This window comes from Lactuca sativa, chromosome 7, assembly GCF_002870075.4.
Source record: "Lactuca sativa cultivar Salinas chromosome 7, Lsat_Salinas_v11, whole genome shotgun sequence".
Lineage (NCBI taxonomy): Eukaryota > Viridiplantae > Streptophyta > Magnoliopsida > Asterales > Asteraceae > Lactuca > Lactuca sativa.
The window spans coordinates 129,159,153-129,178,802 of record NC_056629.2 but is presented as its reverse complement, the minus strand read 5'-3'; the positions used below and the strand labels follow the sequence as shown (position 1 = coordinate 129,178,802).

General features: G+C 36.7%; 1 protein-coding gene across 6 annotated transcripts; it reads right to left on the bottom strand.

Moving 5' to 3' along the window:
* Positions 1–16,296: 16,296 nt before the first annotated feature.
* Positions 16,297–18,490, bottom strand: LOC111884247 (adenylyl-sulfate kinase 2, chloroplastic). Of its 6 annotated transcripts, XM_023880559.3 has the most exons (5): positions 18,148–18,489; positions 17,860–18,086; positions 17,642–17,785; positions 17,303–17,489; positions 16,297–16,626 (listed from the first exon to the last, which is right to left on the bottom strand). In XM_023880559.3, the coding sequence occupies exons 2-4, from the start codon at positions 17,933–17,935 to the stop codon at positions 17,320–17,322; spliced, it is 390 nt and encodes a 129-aa protein (XP_023736327.1). In that variant the 5' UTR covers positions 17,936–18,086; positions 18,148–18,489; the 3' UTR covers positions 16,297–16,626; positions 17,303–17,319. The 6 variants fall into 6 exon arrangements, 2 of the variants coding, with proteins under 2 accessions (XP_023736327.1, XP_023736328.1); XR_002847662.3 differs by having other exon boundaries at positions 17,303–17,550; positions 17,642–17,713; positions 17,860–18,490; XR_002847661.3 differs by having other exon boundaries at positions 17,303–17,560; positions 17,860–18,489.
* Positions 18,491–19,650: the final 1,160 nt, after the last annotated feature.

The window sequence follows — 19,650 nt, the reverse complement described above, 5'->3', positions numbered from 1 at the left end:
ATGCAGCTGGGCTTTCGGGTGCAGCTGGAGAAGAGTTCTCCCCCTCAACTTGTGAGCTCGGCTGTTTAGAAGAAGATGGATCCTCCCCCTCAACTGAAGCACCGTGTTGTGGAGGTTCATTTGGAACTGATTCTCCTTCACCCATTTGCTTGGCGGCATCTTCGACGAGTTGCTTTAGATGATCTACTTTGTTGTCTGCTGCATTGGCTTCCGAGAGAGTAGCCTTCTCTGGTTCATCGAATAACTCAACAAATTGTTCAAACAAATTTGCAATCGAGGCTGTGACTTGGCCTGTTTGAGAGAAAATTTCTCCAAATGTCTCTTCAGTAGCCTTCAGCTTTTTTACATAGCTATCATTGAAAGTCACATAATACGTTTCTTCAATCTTCCTCGAACGCTTGTTTAAAACCCGGTATGCTTTCGAAGTGAGAGAGTATCCTAGAAAAATCGCTTCATCGGCTTTAACGTCGAACTTGTTACGATGTTCTTTAGAGTCGAAGATGAAGCATCGTGAGCCGAATACATGGAAGAATTTAACGTTTGGCTTCCTGTTGTTGATGATCTCATAAGGAGTGAGAGTAAAACGCTTATTGAGATAGGACCTGTTCGGCGTAAAACATGCTGCAGCAATAGCATCAACCCAGAAATATAAAGGTAGAGAAGCGAAACTTAACATGGTTCGGGCCGCCTCACACAAAGATCGGTTTCGTCTTTCGACAATCCCGTTTTGTTGAGGGGTGTAGGGGGCTGAAAAGTTGTGACTGGTTCCTTTTTCTGCCATAAAGTCTTCAAATTCTTTATTTTTGAAATCCAACCCATTGTCGCTTCTGATGTTGCGAACGACTTTCCTCAGTTGCACTTCAACCTGCTTGATGAACATCTTTAGCTTGAGAGTTGCCTCAGATTAGAACACCCATGTAAAACGTGAAAAGTCATCAACAATGACAAGAATATACTTGCTACCACCAATGTCTTTGATAGATGATGGACCATACAAGTCAATGTGAATTAACTCAAGTGGTTCAACAACTTTAGTGTTTATAATCGATGGGTGACTTTGACGACTCTGCTTCCCCATTTCACATGCAGCACATAAATGTTCTCGATCGAACTTGAGCAATGGAAGACCCCGAACATGACCTCCGGTGACAAGTTTGTTGATATCCTTGAAGTTGAGATGGGAGAGCCTTAGGTGTCACAGCCAGCTTTCGTCAGAATGTGCTTTGGATAATAGACAGATAGTTGGATTTCCTTTGATAGGTTTGAGATTGAGAGGAAACATTTCGCCTTTGCGTTCTGATTTGAGAATTACTCTTTTCGTTTTCTTCTCTATTATTTCTGAACCCTCATCGTCGAATGAAACTTTAAGACCGGTACCTCCAACAAGCTGAGATACACTGATGAGGTTGTGCTGTAGTCCTTCAACGTACGCAACCTTTTTAATCGTGAAGTCTCCATTTGTTATCATTCCATAACCTTTTATCGTGCCGAATGAGTTGTTCCCGAACTTGACATTTCTGCCGTTTGAAAGAGATCAAAATTCCCTCAGCTTTTCCTTCCTTCCTGTCATGTGACATGAGCAGCCACTGTCAATATACCATTCTTCGTCGAACTGCTCGTCACTGATAACCTACAAAAATCAAGCAGATTTAGGAACCCAAAGTTTCTTGGGTCCACGTGAGCCTTTCACATGAACAGGAATAGTAAGAGAGATGTCAACAAGATATGTTCTTTATATTAAAGTTGTTTCATCTTTCTTCTTAATGGTGAAAACTTTAATTTTGTTAGGATTTGTCACAGTCGGTTTGGATTCAGGTTTTGGCGTTTGGGCCTTAGAATGCTTTTGATCATTCTTAACTAAGGAAACCTTCGATTTTCCTTTCAAATCTGTTGAAGGTTTTGGATTTTGAGTTTGAATAGTATTGGATTTAGAATGGGATTGAGAAGAATTGTAACGAGAGAATTTGGACTGAGAAGTTTTCTTGATTTGAGGTTCTGAGTGACCCTTTTGTTTTTGGTCATTTGTGGGACCGAACCTTGAAATTTGGTCTCTTTTTCTCTCGGAACCGAACTTATGCTTTCGGTAGCTGGTGTTCTCTGAACCGAACCTTTCCCTTCGGTTGTTATTCCTTTCCAAACCGAACCTGTCCATTCGGTTGTTATTACTTTCTTGCGTCCTGATAGCACTTTTCTCTGACTTTGAATTTTTGTCATGATAAGAGAAATGGGCATTTTGAGATCGCCAAAACTGTTTTCGTTCTGAGAGATTCTTCTTGTATCTCTGATTCCTTTGCTGCTTTTAATCCTTCACTTGCTTCGGTTGTCGGTGGATGTTGGCTTTTTGCTTTTGCTTCCTGTCAGCCGGTTCACTTTTAACAGATGATGTTTCTCTTGAAGGAGTGACTTCTTCTACAGGAACTTCTTTTGTACCACTAGTACTTGGCACATCGAAGTTGTCAGGCTTGTTTAGTGGCTCTAGCACATATATGCCTTTGGTTTTCCAGGACGTCCGCTCTGACAGACCAATGGTTTCATCAGCATTATCTACAGGAGCAGACCAGAAGAACTCATCACAACCATCTACATTATCTTCGTTTACAATGGCTGTGAGTTCGGCTGTCTGATGTTCGGTTACTCCTGTGACCTTATATACCTGATTTGGAGTCGTTCTTACCTTTTGGTATACAACAGCCTTTTCTTCAAGAATCGGGGACTTATTTTGGGACAAACGAGCAAACTCCACAGAATTTTCTGAAATGAGATTTTTGCGGTTTTCGGGTTCGCTCTTGACAAATTCAGAACAGTCAACTTCATCCTCTACAGAAATTTCGCTCATATCATCATCCTCATTAAGCTCAGATGCGTTTTCAACATCAATTTTATTTTCAGAGCTCAAGTTGGCATTCAATGAGTCAAATTTTTGTATGGTTTCGGTCCTTAGTTTCAGTTGATCATTTTCATCCAAAAGGTTTTTCAACATGTCCTTATGGTCCTTGGACATTATAAAAGATTTGATTTTGTCTAGACCATACATATAAGTTGGATTCATATCATCAGACGAAACTACACTTTCGCAATTATATGCTTCAGCGTCGATTTCATCCTCCCTAAACTCAAGGAAGGGCAAAATCATGTGATGAAATTTCTGCCCTATTTCACAGTTCAAATGAAGTTGAGTGATGTTAGAATAAAGACGCTTAGCAATTAAACAAAAAACATTTCTCTGTTTCAAAAGTTTCAAATTGTCTCTTTATAAGTAAATGTTTTCGTCCTTAGATTTAATCAGCTCCGACTCCTTCACCTCTATCCACATCCTCCGTTCCTCACTCTTTGATGACACCCTGCTTATTTGGTCAGTTAGGTTAGAATTGGTGACCCGTGTTTGAGTTAAACTGCTATCTAGATTTCAGATTCATGAATTTAAACTTTTTAATTCTTTTTCATATGAATTTTGTGGGACTTTGAATGAAACAAAAATGGATTGTACCTTCTTGATCAATTCATCAAGCTCATTGAACTGCACGCTGAGAGGTTTTGTTGTGAAGCATAAGTCCTCTCGCTCCTTCGTGTCCTCATTCCCACAGTCTGTATTGTATCCCCTCATTTGAGATACATCTGTCACCATCAAACACTTCCCACCGCTTTCTTCACCTTTTGCAACATACGCCTTTCCATGAGATGGCTTCCTGACTTCATCATCCTCTGAGTCGGTTGACCAGACCTTCACGCCACCGAACTCATCATCTGTTGCCGAACCCTGCACAATTAAAGCATTGGATTAGTAGCAACTTTCTTTCTCTTGATCTCTTCAAGCTTGTTCATCAACACAGCCTCTTCATCCTTTTCCTCATCCTTCTCTGCCATTTTCTTTAGGACACAGTCTTTGGCATAGTGGTTCTTTCCTCCACAGTAGTAGCAGTTCACACCAGAATCTCCTTTAACTTTCGCCTCTTTCTTTGGTTCTTCTGCCTTCGGTTCCTCCCTAACCTTTTCAGAACTATAGCTTCCCTGCCAATTTCGGTTCTTATTGGTAGGGAACCTTTTCTTAATGAACCTCTTTGGATTCGACACCATCATTGCATAATCTTCAGAGGTAAGATCATAGTCTTCTAAGTTGAGATCTTCATCTTCTACCACACTTTTGCTTTTAGACAGAAGGGCCAAGGTTCCCAAACTTGAGACCACATTTTTCTCTTGCAAGACAATCTTTTCTTGGGGTTTCAAAATCCCCACCAGCTTTGCCAATGAATAAGATTTAAATTGCTCATGAGCTTTAACAGTGGACACAACCGCTCTCCACTCAGATCTAAGGCCATTCAAAAAGGTAACTTTTTGTTCAATCAGCTTCCTTTCTATATCATGTTTGATCATCTTACTAAGAAGATGATTGAAGCGATCGAACGTCTGAGTAACAGTTTCATCGGGATTCTGCTTAAATTCGCCAAACTCAGACAAAAGTAAGGTCTGAATGGAATGCTCCAGATCTTCATCTGTGGAATATAGCTCTCGCAGCCTATCCCATATTTCTTTAGCAGTGTTGCATGAACTCACTAGCCTGAATGTATCGGATTGAAGAGCGAATCGAATCAGTCTCAATGCTTTAATGTTGCACTGAAACTTTTCCTTTTCGTCTTGAGCAACATCCTTTACGTCCTTTAACATATCATTATACTCTTTCTGAGTTTTAATGATTTTTGACGTTGCTGAATGAGCAAATGGTCCAGATACGATTGCTTCCCAAATAAGATATCCATTGTCTTCAGATCCAATGACATAATCTTCGAAGTGATGTGTCCAAACTTCGTAATCCTGGGTGTAAAGAATAGGAATCTTCGTCGTTGATCCAATGTTGTTTGAGATGTTGATGGGATTTGATTGTGACTCGTCCATGCTTGATCGTTTAACCTGTTTGAAAGATCAGACTTGTAATATATAAAATTAGGGCAAAACAAATAAATGCTGAGTTACGTCAATTATGGAGTGACGGCTCAATAAATATTAGTTAATGCGGAATAACCCTAATCGCAACCTCTTTCACAGAAAAGATGTGTATGAATTACACAGCCTCCTGCTCTGATACCAATTGATGAGTTATTAATTAACTCGATGATCGATTAGATCTTCGTAACAGGTAAGCGGTGAATGTAAAAACAGTAAACAAAACACAAGTATGAATCAAGATGTGTCGAATGATTAGATTACTCGATCCTCAGCAGAGCTCAACTAAGAACTTCCGCTGTAGAGGATTCTAGGGTTACAAAATAAGAGCGATAAATTTTCTGAACAATAAATCTCTAATCGTTACTAATCATTACGTTCTAAGATGCATGCAAGCATCTATTTATACTAAACCCTACAAAACTCACGGATGGACAGGCCCATACCGGAGATACATATTGGACTAGCTAACGAGCCCAATAGACGCAACACAAGATACGACCCAACAATTTTAAATGCTTTAATGGGGGGGAATACAAGTAGAAAATAGCATGTTATTAAATCACTCATATGTATTTATAACTGTGTTTTCATCCAGCTGATTTCACATACTTCAAAATGTGATGCATGAAATGGTTTTCTGTCTTAAAAATACCTTGGTAGCAAAAGTACTACGTATGAAATGTTTATTAAAATGACATCAAGTCATTGTTAATTATTGTTCAAAACTCATAGATGTCTTACAAAACCATTTTTACCTTCTTGAACAAAACTATATTTATACACTTATGTTCTTATATATGTATTGATGTTATAGTTTTCATCCTTCATTCAGTTTCCCACACTATTGTGTAGCAAGGGTGTATAAACCTGTTTAGACAATCAATTACCTTCCAGTTAACTATTATAGGGATAGTTAGGAGATACATAACATTATTCCTATTACAAGGAATTACACCAGAGTCAGTTCATTCATGAGTCTATACATTACATGTTACATGAATATGTCTACATAGATAAGCTTACATGAATACCTTTACATAGATACATTTACCTGTATACACTTACATGGATACTTGTACCTAGATTCATTAGGATGATTTACTAGTACATTATGTGTAAATTGTTCTGCCTATCCTAGTTCAAAAGGATAACTGGACGGGACTAACCATTCCGGAACCCACCTGTTAGCAACAGAGGTAATGAACATCTACGGATGCCTATGGTTAATACTTATATTAGGATCACCTTTACGGGACTAACCATTCCTTAAACCTGCTGCTAGCTACAGAGGAAAATGAACAATCTACGGATGTTCAAGGTTATACCTTTCGGCAGTTGCGATGTCGGGTTGGTCCTAATGCAAAAGGACAACACTTACATGATTATATTTTTCCTATTACTTTATATTGTGATACATTCACATAAACGATGAGTTAGACTAAGTACTGTTTGTAATAGTCAAAAAGAAGGAAAAACTATCATTGTCATAGCAAAACATTCGGGTCATGGTAGAAGACTACATTTCATACTAGTAGGAAATAAGGGATTTTCTAGGGTTTTCATACTTATATCAACTGTTTCATTTAAAGATTTACATGGCATTCATAACAGCTTTCCAAAACAAGACAATGACACTTAAATACTTATGAATTCACCAGCTTTAGGCTGATACTCGCTTTCAAAATAACTTGTATTCTCAGGTCACCAGTAGATAAGTACGATGGCCAGGTTTTGAGAAGACGAAGCACAGACAAGACTCGTCTTTTATTTTGATTATATATTTTGGTGTCTTATTACAATGAAAGAACACACATGTATTAAAACTTTACTTTTAATGCAATGGATGATGTTGTTGCTTGTTTACTACTTTACACTGTTGTGATACTGTACATGACGTCCTCCACCACGGAACGTTTCCGCCATTCTTGGTTTTGGGGTGTGACAGTGACCATGGACCGAGAGGTCATGCGAACGATTCATAGTCGTTTCTCTTTAGTGAAGGTTCGCTGGAATGCCAACCAAGGACCCGAATTCACTTGGGAGCGCCAGAATCAATCGATTAGGAAGTATCCCCACTTTTTGGCTCGATTATTCATGCTTACTTCCTTACCTAAATTCTAATTTCGGGACGAAATTCCTTCTATCGGGGGGATGATGTGACAACCCGAAATTTCTATTCTGTACAACCCTTCACTTCAATAGAAGTCAGAACAGTTTTTGCAAACTTTCAAGCTTTTTGGAATAAGTTTGAGTATGTTAGGACTAACCCTTTAGGAGATGTCAGGAGAGAGGATGCCCTAGAGTTTATTGTGCTACAATGAAGTTTAGGAAACTTTAGGAGTTTGGAGTTAACGGCCCAAATGGTATTTGGACCGTAAACCCTAGTGGTATATATATGGCACTTAGCCATTTTTCACACTTTTTCACCATTTCAAAGTTAGAACTCAAATCCTCTCAAGTAGCATCCGACTTTTCCTCCTAGATCTTCAACCTAGTAAGTGTTTCTAACCCTTTTAAGTTAGTATATCACTTAATCTAGTTTTTTAACACACTTCCATCCGTAAAAATGTTCCAAAAGGTTAGATCTTCAAGAACACCAAGAACACACACTAGTGTTCTTGGCCTTTTGGTACCATTTCAAGCCTTTATCCTGTAAGTACTTCTATCCTAGAGTATCTTAAGGCTTCTTATACTTCCTTATATCAAGAAAACACCCAAGAAAGTGAAGTGCAAAGGTGTTTACGGTCCAAGATGTTCTTGGACCGTAAACCCTAAAAAGTGTGCCAAAGTGGCCCTAGTCCCTTCTCAAGCTTTGGAAACTAGTTTAGACCCCTTCCTTGATGTGTTTAGGACCTAAAAACGTCAAAAGACCTTAGATAATATGTTTTTACGACCGTAAACACATGGAATAGTGGTCCATGGGCCGTAAACTACATACAGGAGTGATTTGTTGCCACAAACACTTCCATAGACATATGCTTCAAGTAGAATTGCTTCTAATGGCTTGTAGAGCTTCAAAGCAACAAATGGTCAAAAGAACATGAGTTTACGGCTGTAAACTCATGTGTTTACGACCATAAACCCATGGGGTTATGGTCACAAAACCGTAAACTCCAAGATAGTTTACCCTTGAACCCCAAACACAATAGCAAGGTCCTACAGCCCTTAGATACAATCCTTAGGACTTATAGCACTTAGATCAAGCGTTTTACATGTCTTAGGATGTCTAATCTTGGTTAATTAGTTGTTTAAAGACTAATTGGATACATATATGAGTTAATATATGTTAATTAGGATCCTTGTGTGTGCTCAAGTCTTCACTTGACACTTAGCATCCTATTCAGTCAGTTAAGTCAAACCACCCCCTTAATCAATATTTTAAATGTTTTTAAATGCTTTTATGGGGGGATACAAGTTGAATCATGCTAGTTATTATATCAACCACATGTGATTAATAAGTAGCATACAAATGGATTTACAACTCTTTTAGCTATTTTACCAAACAGGTTACTTCAAATGGCTTTCCAAAACATTTTTACTTGTTTAAAACTCTTTGTTAAACTGTCATACATACTGAATGTTTCTTTTCAAACCCTGTTACAATTGTGTTTCAAAACAAAGGTTTTCCTTATACTTTAAATTGTTCTTATCAAACTAACTACTTTCAAATCGATTTATAAACTGACATCAAGTCATCCTTTCTTAGTTACTAAACGTTTCAATGGTTTTACAAAACTTCTTCTATACTTTTATATTGTCAATTGCATGCCTATATATATAGTTATATAAGTAATGTTTAAAGGACTTAGGAAGGCTAGTTCGCTTTATCTCCTTTTCCTCATTGGTATGTGGTTCTAGGGCATCAGTTATCCGTCCGAAGTTCGTCTAAATATCAGTTATATATTATGTATACATATATAGACATAAAAGTTCTATCAGTCAATTCAATACCCTTGGGTAGCAAGGGTATACGTTCACGTTCATAAGTACAAGTCATATTACTAGTAAAATACAATAGGCGTAGTTTAGGAAGTTACTAATTCTATTACTAGAGCAATGAATCATACAATGAATCAGTTCATACATGAGTCAATACTTGCTACATAGAGAGAGAACACACATTACAACTACTACACACAATACATTTCAATACTTGCTAGATTGAGAGAGAACACACATTACAGCTAGTACACGCAGAGCATTATAATACATACATGCTAGACAGAGGGAGAACATACAGTACAGCTAGCACATTCATTACATATACATTCATGCAGTTATGTGAGCCACTAAACGGGGCATGGCATTTCCTGCCATGGCCGTTTTTGTATTCAGAATCTCCTTAATTGGGGAGCATATGAGTTTGCGTATAGATCTATACTGGATTGACTATCCTACACCTTGTTGCTCGCTACAGTGGGACTTGCAAGCCTACAGGTGCCAAATGTCATTTTTCTCTGACATTGTACATTGTCGTGTTCTATAGTCGGTAGCAAGATACAGGCCGATCACAAGGTACTTTAAATTATGATTAGTTTAAGGTAGTTAGTACAGCAGTAGTCACTTATTACAATACTAAAATAATTTAATATTTTTCCCATTACATTCACATCGTGAACATTCACACGATGCACGGTAATGTAAAAGCTATGTTTTTGGTTAACGATAGTTGGATTTGGGAAAATACACACACTTACAAGAGACACACACAGATACTAGATGCCTTGGTAGAAGGTTACTTTTAGTAGGAAACATAGGGTTTCTAGGAGATTCAAAACTTTTACATATTTACACTTCGCATACTTACAAATAGTTTCTTACAAATTCAGACACTAAAATACTTATGATCTCACCAGCTTTAAAGCTGATACTCTCTTTCAAAATAACTTGTATCCTCAGGTCAACAGTAGACAGGTACCAATGCAAGGTTTAGAGAAGATGGAGCACGTTCAAGACTCATCTTTCATTTTGATTTATACTTTAGTGTCTATTAGACATATCAGAACACTCGTATTAAAATTATATTATTAATGCAATGGATGATGTTGTTGCTTGTTTACTACTATTCATTGTTGTGATACTGTACATGACGTCCTCCGTCCCAGAACGTTTTCGCTGTTCCTGGTTTTGGGGTGTGACATTATCCAAGTGGGAGACTATTGAATAAGGTGTCTAAATCCATAACTACTTCTGGTATGTACTTGACCCGACCCGGCATGGTCCATTTGGGTTGCATGGCACCATGCAATTGGATAAACTAAAATGAGAGAAATAACACTTATGGTTTATTAATATATTATAAGTTCTAATATATTAATAATATTATCTAATTAGTTTTGTTCAAGAATTAATTTAGAATTAATTAAGTGATCAAAAGATAATTAATTAAATATATGGGTAGATTATGTAAGTCTTCCATATCTTATATAGTGGGCTAAGAGGCTCCATGGATTATCAAGTTGGGTTCCACTCATAGGATGCTCCATGGAGGTAATCCATGGATCATGAAATGAAGAGTCATGTTACATTAGGGTTTACCTAATGAAACACACTATATAAACAAAGGTGTTTTCCCAAAAATCGGATACACTAGAAAACAAGAGGGCTAGAGCCGATTTTTGCAAGTGTAAGATTCTCTCAAAGTTTACTCCTTTGCATTTGGTGTTGTGTGAAGCATTTAAGGCATCACACTTAGGGTGCTAGGCTCACAAGGTTTCAAGGATCATAATCAACAACAAGGTATGTTATTCTATCTTTCATTCAAGATAAAAATGTTCCCCATGTATGATAGATAGGAATACAACCTTGGAATTCAACTTTGCATGATAATTAGACAAACATAGATCCAAAGTTATTAGGGTTGCATGTACACTTAGGAAGTGTTAGAATGCTCAAAACCCATCAGCATTAATCTTGAAAGACATGGAGGCTTCGCAAATTCAAGGGACTAACAAAGATGTATTGAGTCTTGGTCTTGCCCATATCAAAATCCTCATAGACAATTACTATGATTGTCTAGCATTGACTGATGTGGAGTTAGCATCAGCAATGGGAAGGGAAGTGAAAGTTTCTATGGAAGTGTCGAAGACCCAAGCTGAACTGAAGAAATATGATGATGGGGAGATATGCTTAAAGCCTTTTGGATTGGTATTTGCAGGAAAAGATAAGAATGGCAAAGCTAACAGGTTTTTGTTCCAAGCAAGTGAAGTGGAAAGATGCACTACATCTCAATATATGAACTTTATTGTTTGTATGAATAATTTCAAGAAGAATAATGATGGAGATAAAGTTGTGTTAAGGAAAATTTTGACATGATACTCGGAGATACGAAGGATGATGCACTTTGCAGCACAAATTCTCACGAATTGAGAAGTTCGACATGTTTACAAAGGAGGAGATTGTAGAGTTGAAATATCTTGTAATATGTCGAAGTCTGTGTAATAGATAGCTTCATATGTTTCCTTATGTATTTGCTAAGGAATCTTTTTTGATGAAGCTTAATGTCTAGCCTTAGTATTTTTTTGTACTTTCAGCCTCCTATAAATAGGAGCTGAACATAGAGTTGATAGTAGAGTTTTCCCATCATTTACTATCAGTTTTGTACTCTTGTTCTCTGAAAGTAAAATGAGCTAAACCAGACCTTACTTAATTTTTTGGTCATATTACATTGTTTTACTCTGATTTGATTCTCATACTCAATTAAACACCACTACAGTAAGATTTGCATGTTTGTCCGTTGACTGGTTATGTGTTTAATTGGTATATATATGCCGACATGTGTGTGTGTGGTTGGGTTGAGGCAGTCCTATTATGTGTTGAAGGCTAACAAACCTAGGGCGGCCCAAATAGACGGAAGGCCTACGAGGCGGTCCAGTCAGGCTGAAGGCCCGACTAGAGGTCCGGATAGGCTGAATGCCTTGTGAGGCGGTCTATTCATGCCAAAGGCTCGGAAGCGGTCCAAATAGGCTGAATGCCCTACGAGGTGGTCCATTCAGGTTGAAGGCTCATTATGCATGTTGTTATTGGTTATGTTTACGTGATGGTATTTTGAGGAAGACTCACTAAGCTTTGGGCTTACCATTTTTGGTTTTGTTTCAGGTACTTCAGATGATCACGGGAAGGCGAAGGCTTGATCGTGCACCTCTTCATGTTTTCTGTGATGATTTTTGGGAAAACTCTGATGTGAACTTATTTTGAAAATAAATTGTAAAGAAGAATGGTTTTGTGTTTATTTCAAAAGTTTCAAAATTTTCAAAAAAAAAATTGAGTGTTAAAAAATCTAGACATTTATTAGAAAGGAAGTCATACACCACAAGTGTATAGGTCCTTATTGATTATTTTCTCTGTAGTTTAGTGAAAATATCACTAAGCAATTTATATATATATATATATATATATATATATATATATATATATATATGTGTGTGTGTGTGTGTGTGTGTGTGTGTGTGTGGTCTAGTTCCGGCGAGTACTCAAAAAATAGTGAGGATTACGAGGACAATTCTCCACCACCCATTTCCTCAAGTGTAATCTTTATTTTAGTAAGCATGATTTCACAATTATATGCTCTATGCAAGCAAGTCAACCTAAAAATCATGTTTAAGGAAGAAATAATTGGTAAATAAGTAAACTACGTACTGAAACTTCTTTTAGTGAATTCAAGAAAGATAACAAATCATTGCATTCCTTAGAACATCATAATCACACAATTCCTAGCCTATGTGACAGAAAAAAACCATGTATACCTTTCCTCTTGGGGCGAGCAGAATGTTTCCTAGGATAAAAATTCAAGGGAACCATGTTTGGGGTGCTCAAACTTCCTATGAGGCGTCCTTCTCTTCCCCCCCCCCCCCCCCCCCCTTCAAAATTAACAAAAAGAAAAAAATTACAATAGTGATATAAACATTGGGGAATAAAAGGAGTATATACATTGTTCTTTCCCATTAAGGACGTTCATTAAACACTAGGTGTTCGACTTATCAAGTAGCAAAGAGCAATCGCTGAAAAGTAATAGAGGATAAAAATGTAATAAGAAATGAACTGGATGCAATAAGCACATGTATGTACGTAATCAGATGATAAAGATTTTGTAACATCCATAAAAATTCATAAAATTTAAACTTTTCAAAATAACCCTATTTTTAAAAGAAGTATTTACAAAACCATTGTTTCTAAAGCATTACTTCAAAAATCAGAATCGCTTTCAACATTGTTTTCAAAACATTCACATTATCAGAGTTTCCCATAAATCATAAGTCCAAAACATGAGGATGTGTACGGTCATGCCTTCACCTTGACACGATCCACTAGAGTACCTGAAACCATAAACCAAAATTGTAAGCACGAAGCTTAGTGAGTTCCCCCAAAATACCAATCACACAAACGATCACATATATAAAATAACAGCATGCAATGGGTCCACAGCTAAAATACTATATTACCCATGAGCCCATAGTGTGAGTCTGGCTTCCCTATCGGGCCCACAGCTCACATCTGGCTTGCTACTGAGCCCACAACATAAGTTCAGCCCTTAGCATGAGTTTGACATACCAACCGGGTCCTTAGCTCGTATCTGGAATGCTATTGAGCCCTCAGTATGAGTCTGGCATGCCCTACCTAGCCCTCAGCTCATATCTGGATTGCACCAATACCCTCAAGCCCTCAATATAATTCTGGCATACCAACTGAGTCCTCAACTCAAATCTGGAATGCTATCGAGCCCTCATTATAAGTCTGGCATGCCCTACCTGGCCCTCAACTCATATCTGGAATGTCCCAGGGTTTGTTGGCTATAGCACGAAACAGTACAACCTCAACCCAACACAATATACTAACTGATAACCAACATATGCAAATAATCCTGCAGATAGAATCATAGGTAGTCTTATAGATCTACTAGACTTGCATATCAAGAACTAGCACACTCATACATATTTATTCCATACTCGGCATATCAACAATATCAGGTTATCAACCTAAGGTCTAGCTGTGGTGCCTTCGACCCAAAAGTATAGTGAGGAAAATTTACCTCGCAATGCTGAGTCATACTGATAACCTCGGATTGTTGGCTCACAAAAATCTCGAACTAACACAACAAAACAAACATCCAGTTAACAATTAGATTACCATCCTTGAATAATGATTCATACTTAGGGTAAATATCAATTTTACCCTTTCCTTAATTGGGCCAAGACCTAAGCCCAATTCTTGATCCAAAAGGCCCAAATTACCTCAAGGCCCATAATTAGCCCAATTTTCCAAATTGGACCTAACTCCTTATTTGCCCTTATCCTAAGGTCCTACTCTCAAATCAGCCCAAAACACTCATACCCATAAGTCGAAAAAGCGCCAAAGAATTCAAGACCAAAAGATGGCCCAACACCCGAAGCCCAAGTCCAAAGTCCAAACAGAAGGCGTACGCAGGGCATAACCCTTCGGTACGTTGGGCGTACTCCGCCTCGCATTGACCACCATCGAAGTGGTTAACTCAGTACACGGGGCATACATCAACTTATGCGGAGTGTACCCTCGTAAGGCTTAAAACTCCCATAAGTACTTAATGGATTAAGAACTTGGTCTCAAACGTCAGATCCATGATCCAAAAGCACTCTAGAACCATAAAGTCTCTAACTTTAAGACTTTAGTCATCCAAAAAGGGCTTAATACATGGTCTTAATCCATTAAGACCTCCTATAAATAACAATTGACTAAACTAGCTCAAGGGACCTCATTTTAATGCCTTAAGACCCATCCTAGGGTCTGAAAGGATAGCCTAACACGACAAAAGCAAAGCATGCACAATATTAGGACTCTTGGGACAAGAAGATTACCAAAAAGCAACCAAAAAAAGATCTAAGCAATCCAAGCATAAAGGTAGAAGCTTTATACCTTCTAGAGCTTCCCAATAAGATGATAATCCCATATCTACAAGCTTGCTTCCTTCCTTGACTCCATTGATGCACTAACTTATCCTTTTGGCACACAAAAATCACCCTATAAGCTCAAGATGATCACTATGGGGGTTAGGGTTCTCTTAAAACGGCTAAAGGACTTGGAGGCTGAAAGAGTGAGTCAAAATGACCCATAACGGTGCTTAAATACTCCACAAACCCTAAAAATTAGGGTTTTCACCCGGACACACGTACACCTAACGTACATATGTGTACGCCTAGCGTACTCACATGTACGCCCTATGTACTACTCATGCTCCAAAATTACCATCTTGCCACTAGGGCTTCCCATAGGCACTTCTTTCCAATCCAAGGACCAAAAATGACATAACTAAAACCCAAGGGATGAATTTGAAGTTACTTGCAAGATAGGGTGGTATAGATTTGAAGAAAAATTTAAAACAAATGACACTTTCTGAAATCTCCAAGTATCATAACCTTAGCCGGAATGTACCTAAAGTCACACCCTAAACTGGTTTGAAATTGGAACTTCATTAAAGAAAAACTAATAGCCGCCTCAAAGAAAAACCGATCATGTACCTAAAGTCGTAAGTCAACTGTGATTAATAGGTAGTGGCCAGAATCGGTGATGTTGGGGGTGTGAAAATAGTTGCTTGAATGCCGTACCCTGAACTCATTTGAAATTGCAATTTTATTGGTGAATGTGTATATTCAGGCGTATAGATTATATCAATCTTGAAAGTGAATGCTGAGACATACCTAGAGTTACAAATCGACGATGTTGGGGGTAGGGTGGCCAAATCGACGATGTTGGGGGTGAGGTGGCAGGTTGAAATAAGGGAAAAATGTTCTAGTATTATAATTTGGGAGGGAGACATCGGGGGAACTAAATATTGAGAGGGAATTGAAAATCAGTGAAAATAAAATATGGGATGGAATAAAAATTAGCGAGGGATCTATCGAGATTTATCGAGTAGAGCTGAGGGTTAAAGGAGCCTAGTAATTTTTCGTCGTTGTTCCCTAGCAAATCTGTCGCTGATTAGGTAGCGATATTTTTCGTTGTTCATTCCATCGTAGATGCCTCATTTTCTATTAATAAATGTTTATACGCTTGTGAATAATACACGTGGAGTGTTTAGCCTTTAGAGGCATATGATGATACAAATGGTATGTTTATACTATATAATTAAATTGATTAATTTGACATTGTTAATTATCTTTATTAATGTATTATTATTTTTATTTTACTAATGTATTTTTTTAAATCATTTTATTAATTTAGTTTTTATTTTACATACTTTTATATTTAAATAATATAAAAATAAAAATGATATCGTGATTTAGGTGAGTATTCTTTATGTTAACTAGTGAAGGACCCCCACTTTGCGGGGGTCGGATTTGAATCAAACAATCATATAGATAAAGATGGTGAAACACAATCACATACACGATCACAAATAGACAGACATTAAAACAAACATATAGCAATATACAGTCTGCATACACAAGATCATACTCATATACCTACACATATATTTGTATATATCCCTACACAATCACATCCTTGAACACGGTTTCTAGTAGAGTGTAAAACAAACAAAATTCAATACACATATATTTATGTATATCCCTACAACCATAATATGAAAAAATATATATTGTTTAACACCGGTTACACGAATAAGATCAAAAATATTTAAAATTAAACTTAAAGCTCTTTTTATAACAGCATGGAACCTTAACCTTTATACCTCCTAAGCCATAGTGTCATAACCTGTCAAAATTTTGCAACAAAATCAAAAGGAAGATTATCATATGTAATTATATTTCTTTTAGACATTTCATCAAGCACCCATTAGGGCAAACCCTAAATCCACATATTTAGCATTAATGGTCACAGAAGAATCCAGACTACCATACAGAATGCCATGTTTATATGGATTCCTTCACATTCATATTACAATTTTTGCCTACGTGTCGACCTTCTATTCTACTTTCATGTAAAAATAAAAAATTTGATAGGCATTGATTCATATAATCATATCTAGAGTGCTGAACAAAACAAAACCCAACATCGACTCAACTTTTCAATAGTTTTAAACCTAAACCTAATATTGAATCAATAAGCATATTCCCTATGAAGATGTGAACAATCATATTATAAATTTGCTATTCGAAAGAAATTAAAATCAACATATTTTTTAAGCAAAAAAAATTTAATTACTCTTGAATACAAACATTTGGATTTGTGGGTAACCTGCAATTCAAAATCTGACAAATACACACACACACACACAAAAGAAAAAAAAAACTCGAGAAAGTAGATGCAATCACTTTGTTATGTATTTTTTTTACCAACAATCTAAATATTCATAAATATCACAATATTAAGCAATAATTATGTAAGCAATGAGAAATTATAATCTTCTTATGAAATATGAATTATGGACCTGAAAGTATGCAAGAGCTATTGAAGTTCTGAATCTCCAGTGAATAGAGCAGTTTTTGTCATTAGTTCAGGTTTGAAAGTAAGATCACGATTAAGACCATGCCTGACATTATCACCATCAAGGACGTATGTCAGCTTCCCTTGTGAATGCAAAGCTCGTGTTAATGCACAAGCCAAGGTGCTTTTTCCTGAATTCGTGTTCATAAACTAAGTTGAAAATGAAATATGATCTAAAAGGCATCTTCAGATCTGAAAAGGACTTGATTACTATGTGTAATTAGATCAGAGAGCTTGAAAAAAATGGAGTTTTTGTTGATTGTTATGAACTAAAACTACTGACCTGAACCACTTAGGCCAGTAATCCAAACAACGCAACCTTTTTGCTGAAGCAACTCCTGTCTGTCCATTTTCTCTACAGAACATTTATGCCAAACGATATTAATGGATCGCTTTCCCTTTGTTGATATTTCATGACGAATCGAACCTACTTTTCATGAAATAGTTATAGAATATTCGAGATAATCAACTTTATAATTCGCATCTGTTACAATTTAGTACCATTCAAATCATCTGAATTGGTGATGATACCACTTTCATTCGATTTGACTTCAATACCAGATTTTAACGAAGACATTCGAGGAGACTCCTTTGCTTTGATATGCGACAAGTTCGTCGACGTTGACGTTAAGTTCCGACGGCAATCTAGCGACGTTGCCGGGAAGTTCACGAACCCTACCTTCGTCGATTGGGGAAGATGAATTGAGAAAGTGGCGGTGGAGAAAGAACTGGAAAAATCACAATGTCAATAGAAGGATCGGAAAGTAAAAAGCTTTAACCTGTACTAACCCGATGAACAGTGTCAAGGGGCGGTGCAGGCGAGGTGGAGGAAGCGGAGGGTAGAATCGGAGGTTCTTTGGTGCAATCGATGTTCCAAATTAAAAGCGGGAGCGGTCTGAAGCATCAAGGTGCGAAGCAGGGAGAAGAGAGAGGCGGTGAAGGGTATGGATGGCAGAATGAAGCAGAATAGAAACGAAGAGAGTTTTGGAATAGTGAGGAGAAATTAAACGGGAACTCGATTAGGTGGTGGAGGGGTGGGGGTTACACCCAAGAAGGATTAATTGGAGGATGATGGCGGTAGGGGACGCATATACCACTAAAATTTTGGTCCAATCAACAACAAGAACTGTTGAATTGGGAACCCAAAATTAATCTATTTATATAATTGTTGACAAATGATGATAGGTAGGGGTGAGCATGGTGCGGTTCGATTTTTGCGGTTTTTTATTGCGGTTTTTTGTGGTTCGGTTTTTTTTGCAGTTTTTATTAGTTTTTTTTTTTTTTTCGTTTTGTCTTTTTACTAAAACTCAAGTAACTCAGCAAGTTACTTTGACTCAGATGAGGAGTACTAATCTTTTATTGGATATAAACCGATACCACCACCTCTTTGTTCGAAATCAAGTTACATAACCACTCATTCAACAAGTTTCTAATGCTTCAATATAATACGAATTTAATATAATATTTGTTTCACAAGTACATAGGATAATATCAATTAATGTATTTTTAAAAATGATACTATATCATTAGTACTATTCATATTTAAATATTAAAAAAAATGTCATAAACATTATTTGTTATTATAAATATCACTGAATGTATGCTTAAAAATATAAAGTCATCCTCCGATAGATAAGATAGATATTTACATTTATAGAAATTTTAATTGTCATAAGTTCTTGGTTCTTATAAATATCAACACTTAATATATATATATATATATATATATATATATATATATATATATATATATATATGCGGTGCGGTTCGGTTTTTACGAGACTAGAAACCGCACCGCACCGAGTATTTTCGGTTTTTGCAAAACTAAAAACCGCACCATCGGTTTTCATTTCGGTTTCGGTTTATGCGGTTTTTTCGGTTTTTTTGGTTTGTGGTTTGGTTTTTGTTCACCCCTAATAGGTAGCATGAGGTGATTATTTATTTATTTATTTATTTGTAGTCTTTTAATATGATGGTGAAATGGTATATCCGACCACCATATTTTGTTGGTCTAAATTACAACCCGGTCTTTATCAAATCTACCATAATAAATGAAAATGACTTTGTCACATGTCATTTTGTCATTATTTGAGATATATTTATTTCCACTTGTCGTTACTTTAATTTTCATTTTCAATATATCATTAATTTAGTTTCTATAAATTAAACTTACTATTAATTTCAAATTTTAAATTTTAAATTTTAAATTTCAAATAAATTTACAGTTTAAACCTTTATGTTTAACATTTTGTTATAATTAACCCGTTTACTACACAATAAACACATAATTTC

Bases quoted from the DNA above. Each gene is read 5' to 3' on its own strand.
- LOC111884247 (XM_023880559.3), bottom strand. From the start codon at position 17,935: ATGTCTTCGTTAAAATCTGGTATTGAAGTCAAATCGAATGAAAGTGGT. The intron at 17,786-17,859 runs GTACTAAATTGT...CATGAAAAGTAG, and splicing joins CAATTCAGATGATTTGAATG to GTTCGATTCGTCATGAAATA. The intron at 17,490-17,641 runs GTCAGTAGTTTT...ACACGAATTCAG, and splicing joins TACTGGCCTAAGTGGTTCAG to GAAAAAGCACCTTGGCTTGT.